Source organism: Aphelocoma coerulescens, chromosome 9 (genome assembly GCF_041296385.1).
Source record: "Aphelocoma coerulescens isolate FSJ_1873_10779 chromosome 9, UR_Acoe_1.0, whole genome shotgun sequence".
In the NCBI taxonomy this organism is placed as follows: Eukaryota; Metazoa; Chordata; class Aves; order Passeriformes; family Corvidae; genus Aphelocoma; species Aphelocoma coerulescens.
The window spans coordinates 18,183,259-18,205,260 of NC_091023.1; the positions used below are offsets into that span (position 1 = coordinate 18,183,259).

A 22,002-nucleotide genomic window follows, 5' to 3' on the forward strand; every position below is an offset into this window, starting at 1 on the left:
CCCCAGCAGTGACGTCTCTGGACGTGCTGCTCCCGGCCCGGCGCAGGCACCGCTCGGGGCTCCGGTTCCGCTCGGGGCTTCGGTACCGCGGCCCGGCCCGGCTCGGCAGCGGCTCCGGCGGGGCGCGGGCGCTGTCCGGGGCCGCCCATGCGGCCGGGGGGCGATGTGGGCGGCGCGGAGCCGGCGGTAGTGCCCGCACCGGGGCCCCCCCGGGAGCATGGGCTGCATCGGCTCCAAAACCACCATCGGTGGGTGAGCGACACCAGCATGGGACCGGGGGCTTGGGGGAATAGGGGGTCCTAGGGTATGGAGGGTGTTAGGGGAACTTGAGTATGGAGAGGGGACTGTGCAGGGGCTGCTGGGGGCGGCCGAGGGGCTGGAGGTGATACGATAGGGGTATGGGGGGCTATGGACGCTGGGGGATAGGGGAAGGTGGAGAGCAGGGAGCTGAGGGGGGATCCGGGGGATGGACTGGTGGTGTATGGGGATTTGGGAGGCTGTGAGGGCTGCGGGGTATAGGGAATCACGGAGGTGGGGGGGTACTCAGAGAGAATTGGGGTATCTAAGTGTGTTGTGTATACAGAGAGCTTGAGGGCTCTGGAGGACTTGGCTGCATATAGGGTGATGGGGGCTATAGATGGGTGGGGATTTGGGAGCTGGGGGTGCTGCTCTGGAGCAGCTGGGTGGCCCAGGGAGTGCAGGGAAATATGGGGGGGTGCGGATGTGTAGAGGCTGGGGGGATTGGAGCAGTTGGCCTGCAGCTCGGGGGCAGCTGGGGGATGGGGGTGCAAGGGGGCTGGGAAGGGAGTGTTGTGCCGGTCAGAGTCCTGAGAGGTTATGGGTTAGCTATGAGAGAGATGGAGTTTTTCAGGGAACTATTGGAGGTAGGGGTTTGCTGCAGTGTGTGGGGTGCAGCGGAGGTGCTGCAGATGTCCTGGGGGTGCTGCAGGAGGGACGGGGGCTGTGATCCGAAGGTGTTCTGGAGGCTGGGTTGGTGGGGGCTAGGACAGTGTTGAGAGTGTTGCAGACGTGCCGGAGGGGCCCTGGGGGTGTTGTTGCTAGGATGTCACCACAGGGTGCCCCTGCCCACAGCTGGGAGTGGGGGCGATCCTCTCTGCAATTTCCCAAGGAGGCAGGGTGTACCCTTAGATATGGGTGGGAGGCAGCACTTATGAGCTCCCCTGTATCCCACCTCACAGCTGGTTTACGTCAGCCGTGCCCACCTTGGTGCAGGGGAAATGAGGCTCTTGAGGGATACCCTGTCTTGGCCCCTTTGGGACTTGACCTTTCCTGGGAACTGCATTGACAGGAGATCCCCAGTGCTTGGGAGTCAGTGCCTGAGGGTGTGGGCATCCATCTGTTTGAAGTGTCAGTGCCAGGAGGTCAAGCTGTTGTGGTGAAGGATGGGTGCAGGTGCTTCTGTTGACCCTATCCCTTCTTGCTCCTTTCCCTCCTGACCCAGAGGCAGGGAATTGGAGAGGGGGATTTTGGACATAGTGGAGGAGCAGCAGCCCCCTGCAAGCATGGCCCAGTGCTGCCTCCCTCCACATACCCAGCACCTGGCCCAGTCTGGCCTGGTCCCGCTGCCCCCACCCCTCCCACAGCAGCTGCCAAGCTGGGATGGGCGCCTGGTCCCCAGTGCCAGGCTGGGGACGTGCGTTACCGCTGACACAGGCGGAAGAGTTGCCCGAGCATGAGTCACCAGTGCTGCAGCAACGAGTTGTGTCTGGTCTCAGACTGGACAAGAAGCCGCTACCATGGGGTCAGTGGCTGGGGGACTGAGAGGGCTGCTGGAGAAACGGAGGTGCTGAGGTTGGCCTCGGCTCTTCCTGCAGTGGCCGTGGACACAACGCTGTGTGTGGAGTGGAAGGAGGTGAAGGCACTGTCACCCCTGAGTGTTGCCCGCCCGCTGCCCCGGCTGGTGCGCCAGGCCTCCTTCGACAGCCAGGACTTCTTCCAGGTACCACTGAGCCTGGCCGTGCCCGGCTGAGGTGTCCGTGTGCCGCTACCCCATGGCGGGGCACCCGTTCTGGCCATGGCCCTGCCAGCTCGCAGTGGCTCAGGGCTGCTCTGACGTCAGCCATGAGCCGGGCTGTATCCTGGGAGAAATCAGTCCACGGTGCCTTGTTGCCATGGCAATGCAATTTGTTGCGCGCCTCCAAATCCCACATTGCTTCCCCCGTGGCCATGGGCTCTGGGCCTGGCATGGCTGGGATAGCAATGGGACATACAACAGGGTGTCCTGGCATGGTGTGTGCTGCCAGGGAGTGGGTGCTGGGGAGCCAGGCTGTGGTGGTCTTGCACGTGCATGTGTGCGTGCCCGAGCTGGGGAGGGCACACACGTGTGTGTGACACCAAGTAGCACGGGGCCCGTACACATGTGAGTGCACACAAGCGTGCAGGTGCACGTGTGTGTACAGTGAGTTCAGGTGTGAGCGTGCAGGTGTGTGTTTATGGTCAGTTTGCGTGTCTGAGTGCCTGTGTGTGTGTAGATGTGGTTGCCTGAGGAGGCATGTGCAGGTGTGTGCACAGTGTCAGCGTACGGGTGTGCTGACACTGTGGGAGTGTGCACACAGGCACAGGTGCCCTGCTGTGACCATCCCTCTGTACACACGGATGCCTGTAATGGTCCCCGGGGTGGGCACCAAGCAGGCCAAGCCCCCTCCTGGAGCATGGGGCACCCAGAAAGGGAATGGTACCCAGGCTGTGACCACACTGCCCACTCTGGCAGGTCAATGTTGAGGACACTGTCGAGATGCTGCCCAAGTCACGGCGCGCGCTGACCATCCAGGAGATCGCTGCCCTGGCCCGCTCCTCGCTGCACGGTAACTGCTCACCCAGGGGCTCATCTGGGAAAGGGGGCTCTCCTGAGGTGAGGAGTCTGGGCCTCTGGGGAGGGCCTGGAGGTCACCTGTCTGGAGTTGGGGGGGAGCCCAAAGGGTCACTGGTGGCATCCAAGAGGAGGGCATGGGGGTGCCAGGTCCTGTGGACTGGAGGCAGGGAGTGCTGGATCCCAGGGTTATGGGCCCTGTGTTGGGGACTTGGGGTGCCCTGGTGCATGCTGACGTTGGGCCACATCCCATAGGCATCTCGCAGGTGGTGAAGGAGCACGTGACGAAGCCGACGGCCATGGCACAGGGCCGTGTTGCCCACCTCATCGAGTGGAAGGGCTGGTGTAAGCCAGTGGAGTCACCTTCTGCCCTGGAGAGCGCCTTCAGCTCCTACTGCCACCTGAGCGAGGGCGAGCAGGAGGCGCGATTTGCTGCCGGTAGGCACCACGGGCACAGCTGGTGGGCATGGTCCCCACTGCGGCTCAGGGCAGGGGCGGTGGGATGGGCTGTCCCCATGCATCCATCTATCCATTCATCCATCCACCCATCCATCCATACCATGGCACTATGGGCAGAGAGGTGCCAGGGCAGTGGGATTTTTGGGGGCACCTCCCTGCATGCGTTTGACCCGTGCCTGTCCTGTGCCAGGTGTGGCGGAGCAGTTTGCCATCGCTGAGGCCAAGCTGCGAGCCTGGTCCTCAGTGGATGGGGACGACTCCAATGATGAGTCCTACGATGAGGACTTCATGCCCTCCACAGAGAGCTCCCAGCCCACCGGTAGGTGCTGTGGGGAGTGGGCTAGTTGTGTCACTGCTGGTGTGGGTGTCCCACCACTGAGGGGTAAAGGAATGGGATGCCCGTTGCCTGACACATTTCCCAGCCTGGCCAGCCCCATACAGGCAGTGGCCCTGCCTGGCACTGTGGCAAACAGTGCCCGAGCCAGGGATGGGGAAACCCTTAAATGCAACACCTCTGTGGTGCCAGAGAGTGTTTTGCTTTTCCTTTGGTAGTTACCAGTGCCCTGCATGCAGCAATTTGTGTGCAAAGCAGGCATGGGACTGCTCCCAGCCTGCAGGGCACAGGGCAGGGGGCAGCTGACATCCCTGGTGCCCTCAGCCCTGGACTGACCCAGACATCCTGGTTTCCCACAGAGCTGACAGGCACGATGCCCGCCAGCGCGCTGCTGCGAGACCTGCTGCAGGGCCACCTGTGCCAGCTGGGCGTGCGGCACGGTTCCTGCGAGCCCGAGAGCGACTCCTCGCACACCCTCTCCCCTGAGACTCTCTGCTCCAGCCTCTGCAGCCTGGAGATGGTGTCGCCCTCCGAACTCACTGCCAAACTGCTGGGCTCCCTGGGGGGTGAGGACCTGCTGCTGCCCAAGCTGCCGCCCCCAGCCAGCCAAAGTGCCTTGCGGGGCCTGACACGGCTCCGGTGCCAGGACTCCCTCTACTCCGTGTCCTACACCGAAGCCTGTCTCTCGCCCACGGAGGACGAGGTGGTGCTGAGCAAGGACTTCCCACTCCGCCGGAAAATCTCCGACGTCGCCTCCTCCGGGGTGGCATCGCTGGAGGAGGAGGAGGAGGCCGAAGAGCCCTGATGCCTCCTGGGGTGCCCTGCCTCTCCTGGTGGGGGTCCAGGTCCCCTGCCGAAGCCCTCTGGCCAGACCCCACGCTGGGTGAGGGACAGGCCCTGCCACTGCTCCCCCTCGCTATCCGGGCGCAGGAGGGGTTCAGGGGGCCACTGCAGCCCCCCCAGCCAGTGTGCCCCCACCATGCCCTGGCCCTGCTTGGCCACATCGTTGCCCTCCTGGATTTTTGCATGAGAGCAGGGAAGGGGTGCAGGGAAGGGCTTGGGGGGGGTCTGTCCCCTGCCCTGATGCCCAGATGTGCCCCCAAAAACTGACAAGACTAAATAAGTGGGGCTGGTTGTTCGCATGTTCTCCCCCAAACCACCCTGGGCTCCCCTTTTGGGCACAGTTCCCTCCCCCACAATGGCATGGCTGAAACTCTCCAAGTATCCCGTGGTGCCTCTACCACCCCGAGCCAGGGTGGTGGTGGGGGTTTTGGTGTGGGAAGGGCTTTTCTCCTCTCTCCCTGGCCAACTTTTATTGGACCGTGTTTAAAACTGTGAACTGCTGCCTTGGAGCATGGAGCTGCTGGAGGGGAGCTGTGGGGGTGCCAGGGGTGCTGTGGGTGTGCTGCGGTGCTGGGACTTCCTACCCTTTTGTACATGCATCGGGCTGGCATGGGAAGACTGCAGGGCCAGGTGGGCACAGGCCGCCAGGCTGGGGGCTTTGGGCCACCAGGAAAGCAGCCCCAAGCCAGCCCTGCAGCACGGGGCTCAGCCCAGCCAGGGGCCCCAAGTCCGCTGTGAGGCAATGCAGGGTGGAGAGAGGGGGTAGGAAGCGGGACTGATGTCCCTGTCGACAAGTCACTCACCCCTAGCAGGGAACCAAGTGCCTACATGAAGGGCGACCAGCCCCCCCTGTCCTGGCTGGGGGTGGCACCCCCCCTCGGGGACTCCCAAGCCCATGTGAGGGGTTCCAGGCACGTCGTTTGGGGGAGGAATGCCAGTTTTTGCCAATGCTTGCACGCCCCTTCCTGCATGGCACGTGTTCTCGTGGGGCCACTCTCCCCCTGCATGCTGCTCCTCACCCAGCCCAGCCACTGTCCCCTGTCCCCGCACCCCGGGGTGCCCCCCAGCACCCGCTGCACCCCTGCTCCCCTGCACCCCCATCAACCCCCCCGCTGGGCACAGCTCCTGTTCTCCCTCCCTGCCACGGGGTGCCCGGTGTGGGGCTGGCCCCTCCTGTCCCTGCATCACCGAGGGGCTGCTGGGGCCAGCAGGCCCGACACCGTGCTGATGGCTCCCTGCCACCCGCCCCCGCTCCCTGCCGGGGGCAGCGGATGCTCCCCACGGTACTGGGCTGGGGGTGCGGGGTGCCCGTGGATGGGTGGGGGCTTTGCTCTGTGTGTGTGTGCATGTGCACACCTGGGAGCGCATGGGCATGTGCACGCATGTGCATATCTGTGGGAGCTGCCTGAGCCCCCTGCCCCGCTGTGGCGGTACCTATGGAGTATCCGTGGGGTGCCCACACCGTGGCACCCCCTCCTCCGTCCTGCCAGGTCTTGAATAAAGTAAATTGTGCGAGCGCTGCGCCGGCCGCCTCTTCTTGCAGGTGGGGGGCAAGGAGGTGGCAGGCCAGCGGTGGCAGGGATGCATCCCCCTCCGCGGCCCCACGGGGTGACGGAGGCCTCGTCCCTTATCTCGCATTCCTGCGGACAGGGTGCCTAATTATGGGCATCTGGCGGTGGTGGCTGGCGGGCGGCTGGACCCTCCCCACGGCAGGGCCCCGGGGGGCGCGGGCAGCAGGCGCCATGGCAGCGCGCAGCTCAGCCTCCACGTACCGTGCTGAGCTCCTCAGCGCCTACGGGCAGGGGCACGGCAAACCCCGCTTCGAGGGCGACCGGCGGCATGGACCCTTTGGGGCACGGGCACATGAGGCGTTTGGGTACCCAGGTACAGGGCATGGAGGGTGGGGGGGCTCTGCTACCCTGGGGTAGCCCTGCTACCCTGGGGATGGTCTCCGCAAGGGTTTACCAGCAGACCTGTGCCTGGGGACAGCCTGGGACCCTCCTCTCAGCACAGGTTGGGGGGGCTCAGGGGACAACCCTGACTGCCCCCCAGGTGCCCTATGGCTCTTTGGACTGTCTTCCAGCTCTTACTCCCCAAGTGCTTTTGTGTTCCCCCTGTAAGTCCCCAATAACCCCAGTGTCCCTGCTGTCCCCAGGACCACTGTGCTGCCTCCTCCCCCTTCTCCAGACCCTTTTGATCCTACTTTTGTCCTCAGACCCCCCCCATAGCTTTTCCTCCCCAACCCAGGCCATCCAGGCTGCCCGTATGTCCTCAGCTCCCCTGTGCCCCACACCCTTTGATGTCACCTGCTAGGCCCCCACTTTCTTGTACACCCCCAGTAACTCCAGTGTCCCCATCTCCCCCAGCCCACTCCCCCAGGCTTTCCTGGTCATCCCCAGTGTCTTCACCCTCCTGTGCAATTCCCCTGCTGTCCTCACGTTGTCCAGTGCCCCTGGAATCTCCCAGTGCCCTCAGGTGCCTCCAGACCACTCAGTACCCCTCCAGGCCTCCAGTACCCCCATACCCCTGGGATCCCCAGTTCCCCCCTGCAATCCCCCAGCACCTTCAATATCCCCAAACTCCCACTGTCACCTGCTACCCCCAGTCCTCCCTCCCCCAGTGTCACCAGACTCTCCCACACCCCACAGTGCCCCAGATCCTGGGCATTGTGGCCCCATGCCCAGCAGCCCTCCAATACCCACAGAGTCCCCAGGTGCCATGTACCCCTGCAGCCTGGGCACCTGGGTGCGTGCCCAGGGTGACACCTACCAAGTGGTGGCCGACGTCAGCCAGTTTGAGCCCCCTGACATTGTGGTGACCACCTCCAACTGCCATGTCGCCATCCAGGCAGAAAAGGTGAGGCACCTGAGGGGGCAGCATCCCCCCCAGCCATGGCACAGTGGGAGTCCTGTCCCATGACACCCCCTCCTGCGGGTGGCAGGGATGGGGTGGTAACTGGGAACAGCTGTTGCTGACACTGGGGTAAATGGGAGCCGTGCCCCAGTAATGGGACAACAGGTAACTCCTGCCCTACTGCACCTCTCCTGTACTGGGGTAACTGGGAACTGTCCTCACTGAGAATGCGACAACTGGGAATTCCTGCTCCATTGCATTCTCTGCTGGAGGTGGCAATTGGGAACGGTCCCTGCTGGCACTGGAGTAGCTGGAATTTACCCCACAAGCCAAGACTCAGGCAGCTGGGGCCTGCTTCCTGCTGGCAATGGGGTAACTAGGAATTGCCCCTGAGTCACTGGGATCTTCCCTGTTGAACTCCCTGCTGGAGCCAGGGTGACTGGGAATTGTCCCATTAGAAGCAGTGGGGTAACTGGGAATGTGCTGTGTACCCACCATGCCCCATCATGTCCCACTGCACCGGTGCTGCCTCCCCGCAGGTGGCTGAGGATGGCACCGTCTGTGACACCTTCACCCACAAGTGCCAGCTGCCTGAGGACACGGACCCGCTGTCGGTGAGCTGCACCCTCACCGAGACTGGCACATTGGTCATCACTGCCCGGCGCCGCGCCAGTGCTGGCCCTGGGCAGCCCCCACAGCTGCTGTACCGCAGTGAGGCCACGCTGTGAGTGGCACTGGGTGACAAAAGGCTCCTTGCCCTGAGTGATGCCAACCCCAGCACTGTGGTGAAGCTCAGATGGTGCCCACAGGCTGTGCCCCTCTCCACCTCCAGCCCCTCAGTGCTCCAGTTCTGTTTATAAAGTCCTTTTATTAAATTAATATAAAAATCTCTGTATTTACATGGGGAGATGTGCACGGCAGAGAGGCAGCAGGACCCCCTGTTCCCAGCCATGAGGTGCTGAGCACAGGGGGCAGTGCCCATCCATGTCCCCGTGGACACCCCAGCCTGATGCCCTTCTCTCCCCCTATGCCACCCTGAGCAGGGACATTGTGGTACCCATGGAGGGTGTGAGGGCAGTGGCCATTCTGGGGGGCACCAGGGGCTGGGGGGGTACAGAGGTAGTGAAATGGGAAGCCCCAAGAGCTGGCAGGTAGCTGGGGAGCAGGGGCTGGCTGGGGGGCATTCGGTTGGTCCCTGGAACAGGGAGGGGGCAGCGACACTGGATTGAGGGTGCCCACTCCTGTGCTGAACCTGGCGGCAGTGGGCTCAGGGTGGGCATCCCCCGGCACCTGCCAGGGGGCCCTTGTGGCTTCTGGGGACATGGGGGGGTGGATCTCAAGGGTCTCACTGGCCCTTGGGGGTGTCGTCATCATCGTTGCCCCCAGGACCAGCCTCGCGGGGCATGTGGTGGTGCTGGTGGCGGTCCCAGAGCTGGCGCAGGGCGGTGGTGTCGGCCTCGGTGGTGCTGGCGGTGCTGTCGCGGAAGCTGGCGAGCGGCGGGCGCACCTTCACCCCCTTGCCTGTCAGTGAGCCCTCGATGGCCTTGCGCAGCTGCGGGGACCCCAAACCCGTGGGCAAACAGCTCCAGGTGCCACTCTGTGCCCCTCCAGGCTCCCCGCCACCTGCTCACCTCCTTGAGGGACACCATGCCCACCAGCCGCCCAATGCTGGTGACGAATGCGTGGTCCAGGCCCAGCAGAGAGAAGATGGTGTGGGTCTGCAGGAAGAGGGGGCTGAGTTGAGGGTCTGGGGGTTGCGGGTGGGGGTGTGGGGTGGGGTGCAGGCGCACCTTGTGCAGCGAGGTGTGCTCCACCAACTGGAAGGGTGCGGGGTCAATCTTGGCACTGCTGAAGTCCACCAACTGGTCCAGTTGCTGTTCTTCCCACTCCAGTATCTGGGGAGATGCCATTGCACAGGGTGAGGGATATGGCCTCCCCACAGGTGCCAGCAAGGGCCCCCCCATCCTCCCGCCACCCAGTTTTAAGGAGAAATCTGGGTTATCCCCCCTCTACCTCCCCATGCCCACCTCATGCTCTGGCACCCCTTTGGGATGTCTGGGATCCCTCTGAGAAGGAGGGCCCTGCCTGTCTCTGCCCAACCCCTCACCTCTGCTGGGGTCATCTTGTCACCCAGAATCATCTCCTCCTGCAAGAGAGATGTGTTGGAGCAGCCCTGAGGGAGGCAGGCGGTGCATCCACACGCCAGCTGCAGGCAGGACACAGGCAGGGTGCAGGCAGGGTGCAGGCAGGGAACGGCAAGGGTGTAGGCAACACGTGCAGGCAGGACATGGGCGGGGTGCAGGCAGGGAACAGCAAGGGTGTAGGCAACACGTGCAGGCAGGACACGGGCGGGGTGCAGGCAGGGTACAGGCAGGGAATGGCAAGGGTGTAGGCAGCACGTGCAGGCAGGGTGCAGGCAGGGTACAGGCAGGGAATGGCAAGGGTGTAGGCAGCACGTGCAGGCAGGGTGCAGGCAGGGTGCAAGCAGGGTGCAGGCAGGGAACAGCAAGGGTGTAGGCAACACGTGCAGGCAGGACACGGGCGGGGTGCAGGCAGGGTACAGGCAGGGAATGGCAAGGGTGTAGGCAGCACGTGCAGGCAGGGTGCAGGCAGGGTACAGGCAGGGAACAGCAAGGGTGTAGGCAACACGTGCAGGCAGGACGCGGGCGGGGTGCAGGCAGCACATGGGCAGGTCAAGTAACATGATTGGTTGACAGGACATTGGTCACACCCTGATTGGTCACAGTTGGACAAGCCAAGCTTGTGATTGGTGGAGAGAATGCAAGGTGTGCCATGATTGGCTGAGCAAAGTGGGGCAGATCCCATGGCTGTGATTGCTGGGAGGCTCCGTGTCCCAGTTCCTGGGAAGGTTTGGGACACGGGCAGTGCACACCAGGATCGGCTGGACGGAATCGTAATCATCCAAAATGAACTGCACTGACATAGGCCCAACGTGATTGGCCAAGCACAATCTTGCCAGGCCTCTGATTGGTTGAGAGAACTCCTGCCAGGCTCTGATTGGCTAGGAGGAGCTGTGCCCAGGCTGCGATTGGCTGCAGCTTACCACAATGGAAATGCGGACGCGTTTGGCCTTGGGATAGGCTGCGGCCTGGGCCTGGCCCATGGGAGAGACGGAGGTTAGGGGATGGGATGGGATGGGATGGGATGGGATGGGATGGGATGGGATGGGATGGGATGGGATGGGATGGGATGGGATGGGATGGGATGGGGAGATATGGGCAGGAATGGGACGGGACGGGACGGGACGGGACGGGACGGGACGGGACGGGGAGATATGGGCGGAAATGGGATGGGACGGGACGGGACGGGATGGGATGGGATGGGATGGGATGGGATGGGATGGGATGGGATGGGGAGATATGGGCGGGAATGGGATGGGATGGGATGGGATGGGATGGGATGGGATGGGATGGGATGGGATGGGATGGGATGGGATGGGATGGGATGGGATGGGGAGATATGGGCAGGAATGGGACGGGACGGGACGGGACGGGACGGGACGGGATGGGATGGGATGGGATGGGATGGGATGGGATGGGATGGGATGGGATGGGATGGGATGGGATAGAAAATGATGGAAAGGGATGTGATAAGAAAGGGCAGAGCTGGGCAGGGCTGGGAGGGACCAGGCAAGGCCAGGCAGGGCTGGGCAGAGCCAGGCAGGGCCAGGCAGGGCCAGGCAGGGATGGGAAGGGATGTGCAGGGCCAGGCTCTCACCTCAGTGGGCTCTGCGGAGGTGTTAGCACAGAAGAGGCTCTTGAGGGCGATGCCAGTGTGGTCAGCAGTGCCAGCTGTGGGTGGAGAGGGGGTGTCAGTGGGGGGGACACAGGGGGGCCAGGAGGGCCACATGCAGACTCACCTGGAGGGCTGTCAGCCGGGCTGCTTGGCACCCGCTTCAGCGCCGGCTTCAGGGGCTTGCGGAGTGCGGGGCGGGCAGGGGAGCCTGAGGAGGTCTCTGTGTTGATCTGGGGGGGTATAGGGCGGTAGGGTGATGGTGGGGGGCACCTTGACTGGGCATCCCCCAGGATAGTTGCATCCCTCACCTGGAAGCGAATGCTGGAATCGGAGAGCCGGTGCCCATCCTCGGACAGCACCTTCTGCCGCAAGCTCAGGAGTCGTCGGTGGGGACTGAGCTGGTTGCTGAGCAGGGCCCCCACCTGTGTCCGCTCGATGGAGCCCAGTAGGATCATGGACTCTGCCAGACACAGCAAGGGGCCACATTGGCTCCTGATGTTCCCTCTGCCACCCACCCCCCATCCTGGCACACTCCACAGCTGCTGTGGATGCCGGCAGACCCCCTGCCTGTGTCTCACCAGCTGACTCCACCAGTGGCAGGCTCTTCATCTTGGTGCTGTGCAGGACCTGCTGCAGGTCCCGGTACTTGCAGCTGAGGGTGACATAGCGGATATCCCGCACCATGATGTCCTCCACCCGCACGTTGTACTTCCTGCCCAGGAAGGGGAGCAGTGGCCTCAGAGTGATGCCATCCCCTCCCCTTGTGCTTAGTGAGGGGTTTGGGGTTGGGGCAAGGGACACAAACTCACTCGTGGTGGCCCCAGCCCAGCTCAGGGAGATAGGGAAGCTTCTTGATGCGGATGATGCTGTCGTAGAGGGAGGGCTGGAGGCTCTGGGCCACAGCATTGGCCAGGATGACAGCGATCATGACAGGCAGGATGTGCGAGATCTGCCCCGTCAGCTCGAAGACGATGACGGCCGTGGACACCGTGTGGGTGACAGCACCCGACAGTGCGGCCGCCCCTGCGGCCACCCCCAGGAGACACAGGGAGGGGGGCTGTCAGGTATTGCCCACCAGGCTATGTCCCCACCCTGGGTTCCCCCATCTAAGGCATCCACCACATCCGGAACCCTTGGGACCATCCCCAGTGGTGGCATCACTCCCAGTTCTGGGGATCATCACCTCAGCTGTGGGGCAGCATCTCCAAATCATGCCCACCATGGTGTCCTCATTCCAGCTCAGTGCTTACCCACCACGGCGTAGCCCCCCGGCACGATGCGATAGATGTTGTTATCTGTGTGGATGCCGTCAGGGAACCAGGCTGCCATGCTCTCCCCCACCAGGCGCCCAAAGGCTGCCCCTGCCCAAAGAGACAGGCTGGGATCGGGCACAGGGCTCTCCTGGCACCTGGCCCAGCCTCACGCCTTCTCCTCTGCCTGATGCTGCCAGGGAAGGGGACACCTGGAGGCACCCACAGGTGCCCAGTGTGGGCTGCGAAGTGGCTTCCTCCTCCCACTGTGCCCACACAGGGTACAGGGACTCACCAATGACGAAGACGGGCATGAAGGCTCCACATGGCACTGGGATGGTAGTGGCCAAGGCTGACATCCAGAACTGCAGGGCAGACACCCATTAGCTGCCCTTCCAGACCCAGCCCTGCCTCCTGTCCCTGCTGTGACCCTCATCTAGGTGCTGTAGAGCAGCACGTGGGCACCACACCCTGCCATGGGGCATGGGCGCCTCCCAGGGGCACCCTGCCAGCTCCTCCCTGGTGGTACTTGGTGGCATCTGGCCAGCCCCTCCCTGGTGGCACCTAGGAGCAAGCAGCCAGCACCTCCCGGGTGGCACCTTGGTGGCTCTTAGCCAAGATCTCTTTGATGGCATGCCAGCACCACCCAGCAAACACCTTGGTGGACTCTCGAAGCAGCCACCCAATGCCTTCTGGTGCCACCTTTCTGGCAACAATCTGGCGTCTCCCTGGTGGCATCCAGGAAATCCTCTCCATAAGCTCCTGGTGGTACCTTGGGGATGACAGGGACAGTAGGCACCCACCTTCATGAGGATGAAGACAACAAGTGTGATGAAGATGTTGGAGCGGGGATGGTGCCAGGCCTCCAGAATGCCCAAGTATTCGAATTCATCACTGAGCCCCTGCTTGGCCCACGTCTGGTTGTCAAAGAGTGTCACCAGGGTGTCCTTCTGGGTGAGCTGGTGATGGGCAGGGGTCAGCTGGGGCTTGTGGTGGCCCTGGGGTGGGGACCTGTGCGTCACCCCATGGCAGGTACCTGGCCAGCCATGAACTGTCCAAAGCCGGGTGGGAAGGTCAGCGTGGAGATGATCAACGTCACCAGGGCAGGGAAGAGCAGGCGCCTGGCAGGGCGGCACAGGGCAGGGGGTGATTTTGGTGTAGCCCCAGCTCCACCATCCTGCTGCTGGGGACTGCTGGGCACCTACTTCTTCATGAGGAAGCGGTTGATGGTCTTCTGGCGGCGCATGAACTGCACGATCTTGCGGTTGAGGTAGACAAAGAGTGCACCCCCGAAGCCGCTGGCGATCCTGGGCAGAGCCAAGGGAAGAGGTGTCCTGCTGCCACCACCAGCACCACCAGTGCTGCCACTGCCACCCCTGGGGCCATAGGATGGGTGCTGGGATGGCCGCACTCACCCGATGACGGCAAAGGCAGGGAGCTCCTGCAGGTCGAAGGGGAAGTCGAGGCGGAAGCGGGTTTTGAACAGTGCCGTGATTGTCTCTGGGGGATGGCGGGGGTCAGTAGGGCTGGGCAGGCGACCCCTGTGCCCTCACCCTGCCTGAGGTACCTTCATCCTTGTTCCAGACGGCAAGGACACGGAAGATGAAGGCGCTGAAGGTGGCAGCGAAGAAGCCGCGCCAGTAGTTGCGGACGGCAAAGAAAGTGGAGGTGACCTCGATGCTGAAGAGGACGCCTGGCATTGGGGAGAAGTGCACAAGGGAGGTGGAGAGACCTAGGCAGGGCCCCGGTGCCTGGCATGCTTCCCACCCTGTGTCCACACTCGTGCACAGCCCATGGGGGGCTGGCAGCCCCATGGACACACTACGGGGCAGTTCGAGGGCTTCCCTGGCAAAGCACGTGGCTGGTCCCAGCTGGGCGCAGTGGACACGGCACAGTGGGCCAAGCACGAGTCTGCATGAGCGAGAGGGTAGCACAGGCATGTGGGCAGTGACATGAAGGGTAGCACTGGGATGGAGTGAGGTGCACACAGATGGACAGACAGACAAATGGGGCAGCAGGCAAAGGGCAAGGAAAGAGTCAGACACATCACCAACCTACGGGCAGGGCTCAGCGGGACTGGAGTGGGGAGCTCCCTGGAGCGCAGGGCGGCAGGGGAGAGGACAAGAGCAGACGTTACGCATCTGGGACGATGGTGCCCGCTCCTCCCTTGCTCCTCCCTGCTGAGCAGCACTGCCCTCTCCCAGGCCATCTGTCCTGGGGGTCCTGCTTGCCTCGCCAGGTGGACCCTGCTGCCTGGGCGGGAGGTGCAGGGGGTGTGGGGGGGCCCCGGGTGACCCTACCTCCGATGGGGGCGGCGAAGCAGCAGCCAACACCGACGGCGCAGGCAGCTGCCAGCATTTCAATGTTTCTTGCCTCATTCTATGAGGAAGACAGGAGTGAGTGGGCACTGTCCCCCCAATCCCAGGCACTGCCAAATCTGCTGGTGGGCACAGGTTGATCCTCCTGGGGCCAGCCTGCCTTGCTCACCTCATAGAAGCCCCCAAAGAGGGAGAGGAAGCGGCTGAGCAGGGCTGCGCACATGCTGGCAATGTGGACGAAGGGACCCTGAGAGGACAACAGGGGGACTGAGGATATTGCCCTCAGCCTCACTCCCTGGCCCCTGCTCACCCTGCCCCAGGCACTGCCCTCACCTCCTTGCCCAGGGGCATGCCGCTGCCCAGGGCACATGTCAGTCCGATCACCTTGGCCACAAAGGTCTTGAGGGTGAGGTACTCCTTCAGCACGACGCCCCGCAGGATGGTCTTCATCTCGGGGATCCCTGAGCCTGGTGACATGGGGGTGGCCTTGACCAACAGCCATGAAGAGGGGACACTGCCCCATGGTTCTGGGGGGTAATCCTTGATGCTCTGCCACACCCCACTGCCACAGGGAGATCCCAGACACCACTTCCCACAGTACAGTTATCAGGAACAGCCCCATGATTATGTAGGCACAGCTCAACCCATAGCCCCACGGGGACCCCAATCTCATAGCCCCCAGGAGACCCTCTGAAGATCAGCTCTTAGCCCTAGGAAGACCCCCAAGCCTGCTAGCCTCATAGCCCAGGAGGACATCCACCCCTTAACTCCCAGGACACTCTCTGAAGACCTCTCTCATAGGCCTTAGAAGACCCCCAACCCCACAGCTCAGGATGACATCCAAACCCTAGTCCCCAGGAGATCCTCTGAAGACCAGCCCATGTCCCTAGAAAGACCCCCAGGACCTTCAGGAAGACACCCAGGCAGCTCCCAAGGCACAGCCCCAGGGAGTGGACACCCTGTTTAGGGTGCAGGCAGCCCCCTGATGCCCTACCCACGGCCTGGGGGGCAAGGATCTGGGTGAAGCCAGCTGAGAAGGTGATGAGCACAGTGGGGTAGGTGACCCAAGCCATGTACTGCAGCAGCACGTTGGTGTCCAGGCCGCCATACATCCACTTCTGAGCTGTGGGAACAGCCGGTCAGATGGGTGGTGGGTGGCAAGGCACACGGCATGGCCCTATGGCACGGCCACTCCCAGCCCTGCCATGGTCCCAGGAACCCACTGGTACCTGCTTACCTTGAAGACACGTGGCGATGGCGAAATCCATGGCCCAGCTGACCAGTGCCATGACCAGCCCCAGCAGTATGAGGAAGACCCAGTCCTCACCCACCTTGGAGATGAGGAACCGCTGGCACTGCAAGGCGCAGACTGTGGACACAAGGGCGGGTTCAGGGCTGGGTGCCCCAGGGATGGGCACACTGAGGTGGCAGAGCCAGGCTGACAGCAACACAGATGCTCACAACCAGCAGCACTGACCCAGCACTGCTGGTACCGTCTGGTGCAGGAGCACCTCTGTGTCCAGCTGTCACAGCCAGCTGACTGTGCACAGTCGCACACGGCACCGCCGGGCATGCACCTCCCACCAGCACAGCCTCCCTGGCATGGCCCCAGGTAGAGGGGCTGGGGGCCCCCAGTCCCTGCAGCGTGCCTGGCTATTTCGGGCCATTGTGTCCCTGCTGCCCGGCGGGCAGGTGGCATTGTCCTCGGCGCCGGTGTCCCATGACAGCCAGAGAAACCCTACCCACACCACCATGGTGGGGTGGGCAGCCGTGTCCAGACTGTGCCGCCGTGGGGCTGTGCCCACCCGTGTCCATATCCCGGTGACCCTTACCACGACAGGGGGCACAGCGGCCCTGGGTGTACTCCAGCAGCTCGGAGGGGCGGCGGGGCCGGGGGGTGTCCCCCTCTTGCAGCCGCAGCCGGGCCGCCTCATCCTTGGCAAAGGTGCCCAAGTCCTGCGTGTAACGCCCGTACATCTGGGGGAAAAGGAGTAGGCAGGGGTGTCAGGGCAGCTGGTACCCCAGCTCCTGCACCCAAGTGGGGAAACTGAGTCAGGGGAGCAGTGGGCATGCTGGCATGGCCTGCCAGGTGAGGGAACAGGCATGTCATCCCAAAGCAAAGGGGTGGAGGTGCCTGTGGGAGTGCCCGGCTGCCCTCGGGGCGTGGGAAGGAGCCAGTCAGATAAGGTGAGTGTGGATCGATAGTGATTGTTTTGCTCACGTGCCCAAAGCAGGCAGCCGAAAAGTCAGTACCAGTCTCTGGCCCTGCCCAGGTGCCCCGGGCACCGGACTGTGCTGGTGGAGGGTGGGGAAGGGCCTCCAGTGATGGGACCGTGGCCAGCTTGGCCAGGAGACTCTCTGAGGGCTGGTATTGGGGTTGTGCTGGCACTCTGCAGGCACCATACCCCGACATTGCTAAGAGCAATGAGGGCTGGGATACCCCCCCAAAAGCAGCCTTGGCAGGTCACACGTGACACGAGCTGGCTGGTCTCAGCTGGCAGCAGAGAGGCAGGAGGACAGTGAGGGACAGGATGTACCCCCAGTTCCAGAAGGAGGGGGCACAACATCAGGCCCAGGGCGGTCCCTGGGCTGTGAAGAGGGGGTTAGGGATCAAAGGGGTGTGAGTGGCTCTGTGCCCACATAGGAATCACCCCCTTTCCTCGGGTGCCTCCTGCCTGGCTGTGGCACGTGGCCTGGCTCTGGCAGGGGGTGGCCCTGGCAGTGCCCCTTGTGCTGGCCAGGAGCTCTTTGTGCCTGTCTTCCCCACTGAGCCGGGGGCATTTGTCCCGCGCTGGCGGGCACTGCCAAGGACTCGGTTGCTTGGTTTCCGTCTCACTCCCCCCGCACGACCTGAATGCCAAGCGCCAGAGGTTGGCCCGGCACAAAGGGAGGCTTCAGGGCTGTGGGGGCCCTGCCAGGCTCCCACGTCGGGACAACGTGAGCCCCATGCTGATGCCGTGCCCGCCCGCCGTGCCGTGCCAGCGCAGCGCGTGGCTGCCCAGCCGGGGCACAGCCGCCCTCCTCCCCGGCACGGCCCGTGCCGGCGCCCGGCCGAGGGGCAACGCCACGGGTGGGCACCGCGCTGGGCACGTGGGCAGCCCAGCCCCGGCTGCTGGCAGCAGTGCCCACCCTGGATGCCCGGGTCCTGTTCGCAGCCCCCTGGCCTGCTGGCACATGACAACTCCCCGTGGGGATGGCGTGAAGGTGCACTTCTCACGGGGCAGCGCTCCTGCCCAGGTCCCTTTGGTAGAGAGCAGAAAGCAGCCAGAGTGGCGCCGGGTGGATTCTCTGCTGTCTAATACCCCGGTTGTGCCCAGCAGCGGGAGGGAGGGTGGGGATGTAAGCAGAGAGAGGAGGGTGAACTAGTTTCCACTGCTGACCCTATCCTGGCACGGATTTTCCCCCAAACTCCTGCTCAGCATGGGCTCAGTGGCTCCTTGCCCTGTGGAAAAGAGCTGGGGGGAAGGGCATGACCACCTTGAGGGGCCAAATCCAGCATCGGCTGACAGAGGAGGACCCCGGCCCCACACGGGGTCTTGCTTTCAAAGGCTCCCTTCAGAAAAAGCTTGTTTGCTCTGGAAGATGAAATGGGCCGTCACCCCAGGAGTGCTGTCACCCTGCCAAGCACTTGCCTGCCTGGCCCCACTGCTGACCTATGGCCAGCCCAAACCAAGATAAGAGCAGCCCCAGGCTGAGTGCTCCCCAAACCACCTCTGTGTCTACCTCTTGGGGCTGTGCCAGGGGCTGCCACACTGCCCTGCCAGGTATTGGGGCACGCGGTGGGATGCCCAGTGCCAGAGGTTCCAGCCTGGTTGGGGGTGGTGGGATTTGCCCCCCCTCTGCCTCACTTTGGAGCTGACCCCACTTGCAACAACGGGGATACGAGCAAAGGGGCTGTGCCACCCCACTGCCACCTGCCACCCCATGCCCACCCCATGCCACAGCCCCACAGGCAGGACGTGGGACCCCCAGGGGTGCCCAGTGCTGAGCAGCCACAGCTCCTGTGCCCACAGCCCTGGCATGTCTGTGAGGGCCAGTGGTGGGCTCTCTCCTTCCTCCTCCTCCTCCTCCTCCGCTTCAGTTATTTTTCCACAAAGGCCTTTTGAAACACAAACAGCCCCGGGACTCCGGCCTCTGCCGTGAAGCAGCTGAACAATCACAGTGCCGGGCGGGCAGGGAGCGGGCACAGGGGGGGCTGGCGGGGGGCACTCGGGGACACGGGCAGGGGCCAAGGCCGCTGTGTTGGTCCTGGGCTCCTGCACTGCAGGCACCGGCTGTGCCACAGCCCCTTGGGCACTGCCAGCCCATGGTGCCTGCTGTGCCCGGGCGATGCTGCGCCTGGGGCGGGCACTGGCATCTGGTGCTGCCGTGTCCCCGTGCCAGCCTGTCCCATAGCACTGAGCTTGCTTGGCAGTGGTGCCCACCTCCTCATGGCTGATGCCGGCCAACCTTTCTCCCCAAATTTCCCCTAGGGGAGATATTTAAAGGCAAGGGAGTGGGGGGTCCTCTGGGCTGGCAGTGGGCAGGCAGAGGCCAGGGGGTGTGTGTCACGCTACCCGTCTTAGCCGGGCTCTAATCACCCTGAGAGGCTCTGCAATGAACAAGGGCAGTTTGTCAAGCTTAATCCCCCCCACGGGGCCTTTTGCTCCCTGCCATGACAGCCTGGCATGTGGGGGACACTGGGGCTGATGTGCACCCTGGCACCCTCGGCATGCCAGGGGTTCCCACAGACACCTGTCCAGCATGAGGACCCCAGGGTGGGATGCCTGGGGAGACCTTTAGGTCTGGGGCCCTAAGAGCGATGGCATCCCAGGGCTGGTGAAATCTGGGGAGGGGAAGGGCATGTGGTAGGGACAGAGACCTTTGGGCATGGCTGGGCACAACCCTGCAGCCCGGCTGTGATGGCTTGGCTGTGGGCACAGGCAGCAAGAGCTGTCTCCAGGCTGTCCAGCTCAGACCAGCCCATGCCAGGCTCCAGCTGGATCCTGACCCTCCTGGCAGGTGCTGGCAGGAACTGGTGGTGGCTCAGATGCACTGGGGAGGGCTGGGCACTCCTCCTGCCCAGCACGTGCCCAGGCAGCTCCCACAACTCAGGTGTGAGGCTATGGGACGGGAGCCCGCACCCAGCCTCACGCACGAGCCCCAGGTGCTTTCATGAGCCTCACTGAGCCCAGAGGCCATGGGGATGGGCACCATGGAGCACTCAGGGCATGGGTGCTACCCTACCCAAAGAAAAGGAGGGCAAAGTCTGCTGATGCCGAGCACGGCTGCCCTGATGCCAGCCCAGCGTGCCTCTCCCCTCACGCGCTGCCCGCAGGCTCCTCCGCCCCGTGGTGCCCGGCTGGGATGGCCTCTCTGCTCAGCCACCGTGACCAGGCTGCCCAGGGGGGCCGTCCGGAGCCGGCGGCGGGGAGAGGCACCGCCACAGCTCGCCCCTGTTCCTGCCCCCGACTGCTCCCTGACTCAGCCTTGCCGGGAAGAACCGTGGGGTCAATAAGGTCGTGGAGATGACAGCACAGCCGCGGTTCCCATGGCCAGCTGGTGTCCTGCAGCCACCTGACAGCGGCGGGGCAGGGGTGGCTTGGGGTGAGCACTGAGGGGCACCACCAGAAGAAGGGTTTGGGTGCTGGGAAAGGCAATGCAGAGGGTATACAGAGCAGCAGTGCCCTGACGCTGCCCCGTGAGCCCATGCTGGGTGGGTAAGGCTCAGCAGGGCCCGCCCCGCACACAGCAACCTGCTCAGACTCTCTTGGGCAGCCATGGGCACAACTCTGTGGCCACGCAGTCCCTGCTTCCCTGCACACCTCCCTGGCCCTGCCTGTCCGCATGCCTTTGCCAGGGCAAAGTACCGTCCGCCTTGGGCACCGTCCCAAGTAGAGGCCAGGGAAAAGCACCTTTGCCCGTGATGGCTGGGGGCCGTGGGCAGTGGAGAGCAGTGGAGTCACTGGGGACACAGGGGGGAAGGAGGACACCCCAGGACAACGGGACACACTGGTGCCAGTGGGGAGGCCTCGGAGGAAAAGGAGTTGTAAACACGGGGCTAAGGTTGCAGGTGGGGGAGATACGTTATCTCGGGGGCAGAGGGCCGGGACATGCCGTGCGGGGGAGAGGATCGTGCCCAGCTGGCGCCTCTGGGACCCCCACAGGGTGGGCATCCCTTCCCAGTGAGGAGGGTTTTTGGCAGGGGGTGGTGAGGTGTGTGCAGAAGTCCTGCCCTGGGAGTGGGGGCTCAGCTGGGCTCCTCCACAGCCGGGGGGACTGGGAGTGACACCCCAAACAGGAGACAGCACCCCAAACAGGGCACCGCGGAGTTCTGCCGCCCTGAGCAGGGCAGCACCTCCAGACCCCCAAAACCCCCGGGTGCTCCATCGCGCCCTGTCGCATCCTGTGCTACCCCGGTGCCCGCTCGGTGCCCCCGGTACTCACCAAGGTCTGCTCATACTGCAGCGCCCGCTGCGCCTCGCTCTCGGAGGCCATGGTGCCGCCGCCGCTGCCGCCGCTCCGCTCCGCGCCGTCCCGGTGCCGGTGCCGCTGCCGCTGCCGGTGCCCGCGGCGGCCGCAGCTCCTCCCGGACCGCGCGGGGCGGGCCCGGGGCACTGCCCGGGGGAGGGATCGGCCGCGCTCCGCCTCCGCCGGCAGCGCCCGGCACCGGCGGCTCCCGGTACCGGCACCGGCAGCGCCGGGCACCCAGCGCCCGGCTGGGTCAAGGGGAGTCCGGCCGGGAACTCTGTCCCATGGCTGTGCCCCGTCCACAGTGGCCTTTGCCCAGGATGGCACCCGTGGGCAACCAGTGGGTGCAGGTGAGGGTAAAAGCTGTCATAGGGTGACCACGCGCCAACTTTCCCCTGGGACACGTTGCTCCCTCTTCCCACAGGTACAAGGGGCTGGCGTGGGGCTGGGCGCTGCTTCCCCGTGGGTTCTCCCCGGTGAGATGTGGGAGGACTGGGCTGGGGCTCTGCAGACGATCATCCCCAGGCTAATGGCCATGCCTGGCTGGGGGACAGATCGGTGGGGGCAGAGTGCCTGAGGTCTGTGTTGTCATGAAGGGCATGAGGGCACCTGTCAATGCCCAAGGGGGGCAGGGCACCTTGGCACTCTGGGGACTCACCACCCCAAAGCTGACAGGGAGCTCATCCTTACCGTGATGCTGCTCAGTGTCCCAGGACTGTCAGCCCCCAGGGAGAGAGATGGGCTCCACTCTTCGTTGCTGAACTCGCTGGACAGTAGAGGCTCAGTCCTCTCCAGAGAAGCACACGGGTAGAGCTTGGCAATCCTTGGGCAAGGTGCTCCGGCATGGCAGGCTGGCTGCCGGGACCTCTGTCTCACCGCCGCCACGGGCTCAGGGGCAACCGGGGCAGC

The 22,002-nt window shown here is 64.0% G+C and overlaps 3 protein-coding genes across 6 annotated transcripts; 2 read left to right on the forward strand and 1 right to left on the reverse strand.

Annotated features, from left to right (window-relative positions):
- Positions 1–1,620: 1,620 nt before the first annotated feature.
- Positions 1,621–5,568, forward strand: FAM131A (family with sequence similarity 131 member A). The gene is made up of 6 exons (XM_069024581.1): positions 1,621–1,762; positions 1,836–1,960; positions 2,732–2,825; positions 3,086–3,268; positions 3,480–3,608; positions 3,983–5,568. Exons 1-6 carry the CDS (start codon positions 1,621–1,623, stop codon positions 4,426–4,428), a joined length of 1,119 nt encoding a protein of 372 aa, XP_068880682.1. The 3' UTR covers positions 4,429–5,568.
- A 592-nt stretch (positions 5,569–6,160) lies between these two features.
- Positions 6,161–8,214, forward strand: LOC138114599 (heat shock protein beta-7-like). The gene is made up of 3 exons (XM_069024247.1): positions 6,161–6,350; positions 7,171–7,322; positions 7,859–8,214. Exons 1-3 carry the CDS (start codon positions 6,209–6,211, stop codon positions 8,045–8,047), a joined length of 483 nt encoding a protein of 160 aa, XP_068880348.1. The 5' UTR covers positions 6,161–6,208; the 3' UTR covers positions 8,048–8,214.
- CLCN2 (chloride voltage-gated channel 2) lies at positions 8,168–21,197 on the reverse strand. Of its 4 annotated transcripts, none has more exons than XM_069024244.1 (23): positions 21,070–21,197; positions 16,476–16,620; positions 15,881–16,012; positions 15,638–15,766; positions 14,977–15,110; positions 14,813–14,890; positions 14,626–14,704; positions 13,893–14,018; positions 13,741–13,766; positions 13,531–13,632; positions 13,129–13,323; positions 12,621–12,690; positions 12,326–12,436; positions 11,885–12,098; positions 11,654–11,787; positions 11,384–11,535; positions 11,200–11,305; positions 11,058–11,131; positions 10,384–10,434; positions 9,427–9,465; positions 9,110–9,214; positions 8,951–9,037; positions 8,168–8,871 (listed from the first exon to the last, which is right to left on the reverse strand). In XM_069024244.1, exons 1-23 carry the CDS (start codon positions 21,118–21,120, stop codon positions 8,665–8,667), a joined length of 2,547 nt encoding a protein of 848 aa, XP_068880345.1. In that variant the 5' UTR covers positions 21,121–21,197; the 3' UTR covers positions 8,168–8,664. The 4 variants fall into 4 exon arrangements, with proteins under 4 accessions (XP_068880345.1, XP_068880343.1, XP_068880344.1 ...); XM_069024242.1 differs by having other exon boundaries at positions 13,129–13,446; XM_069024243.1 differs by lacking the exon at positions 10,384–10,434 and having other exon boundaries at positions 13,129–13,446.
- Between the last annotated feature and the right edge of the window lie 805 nt (positions 21,198–22,002).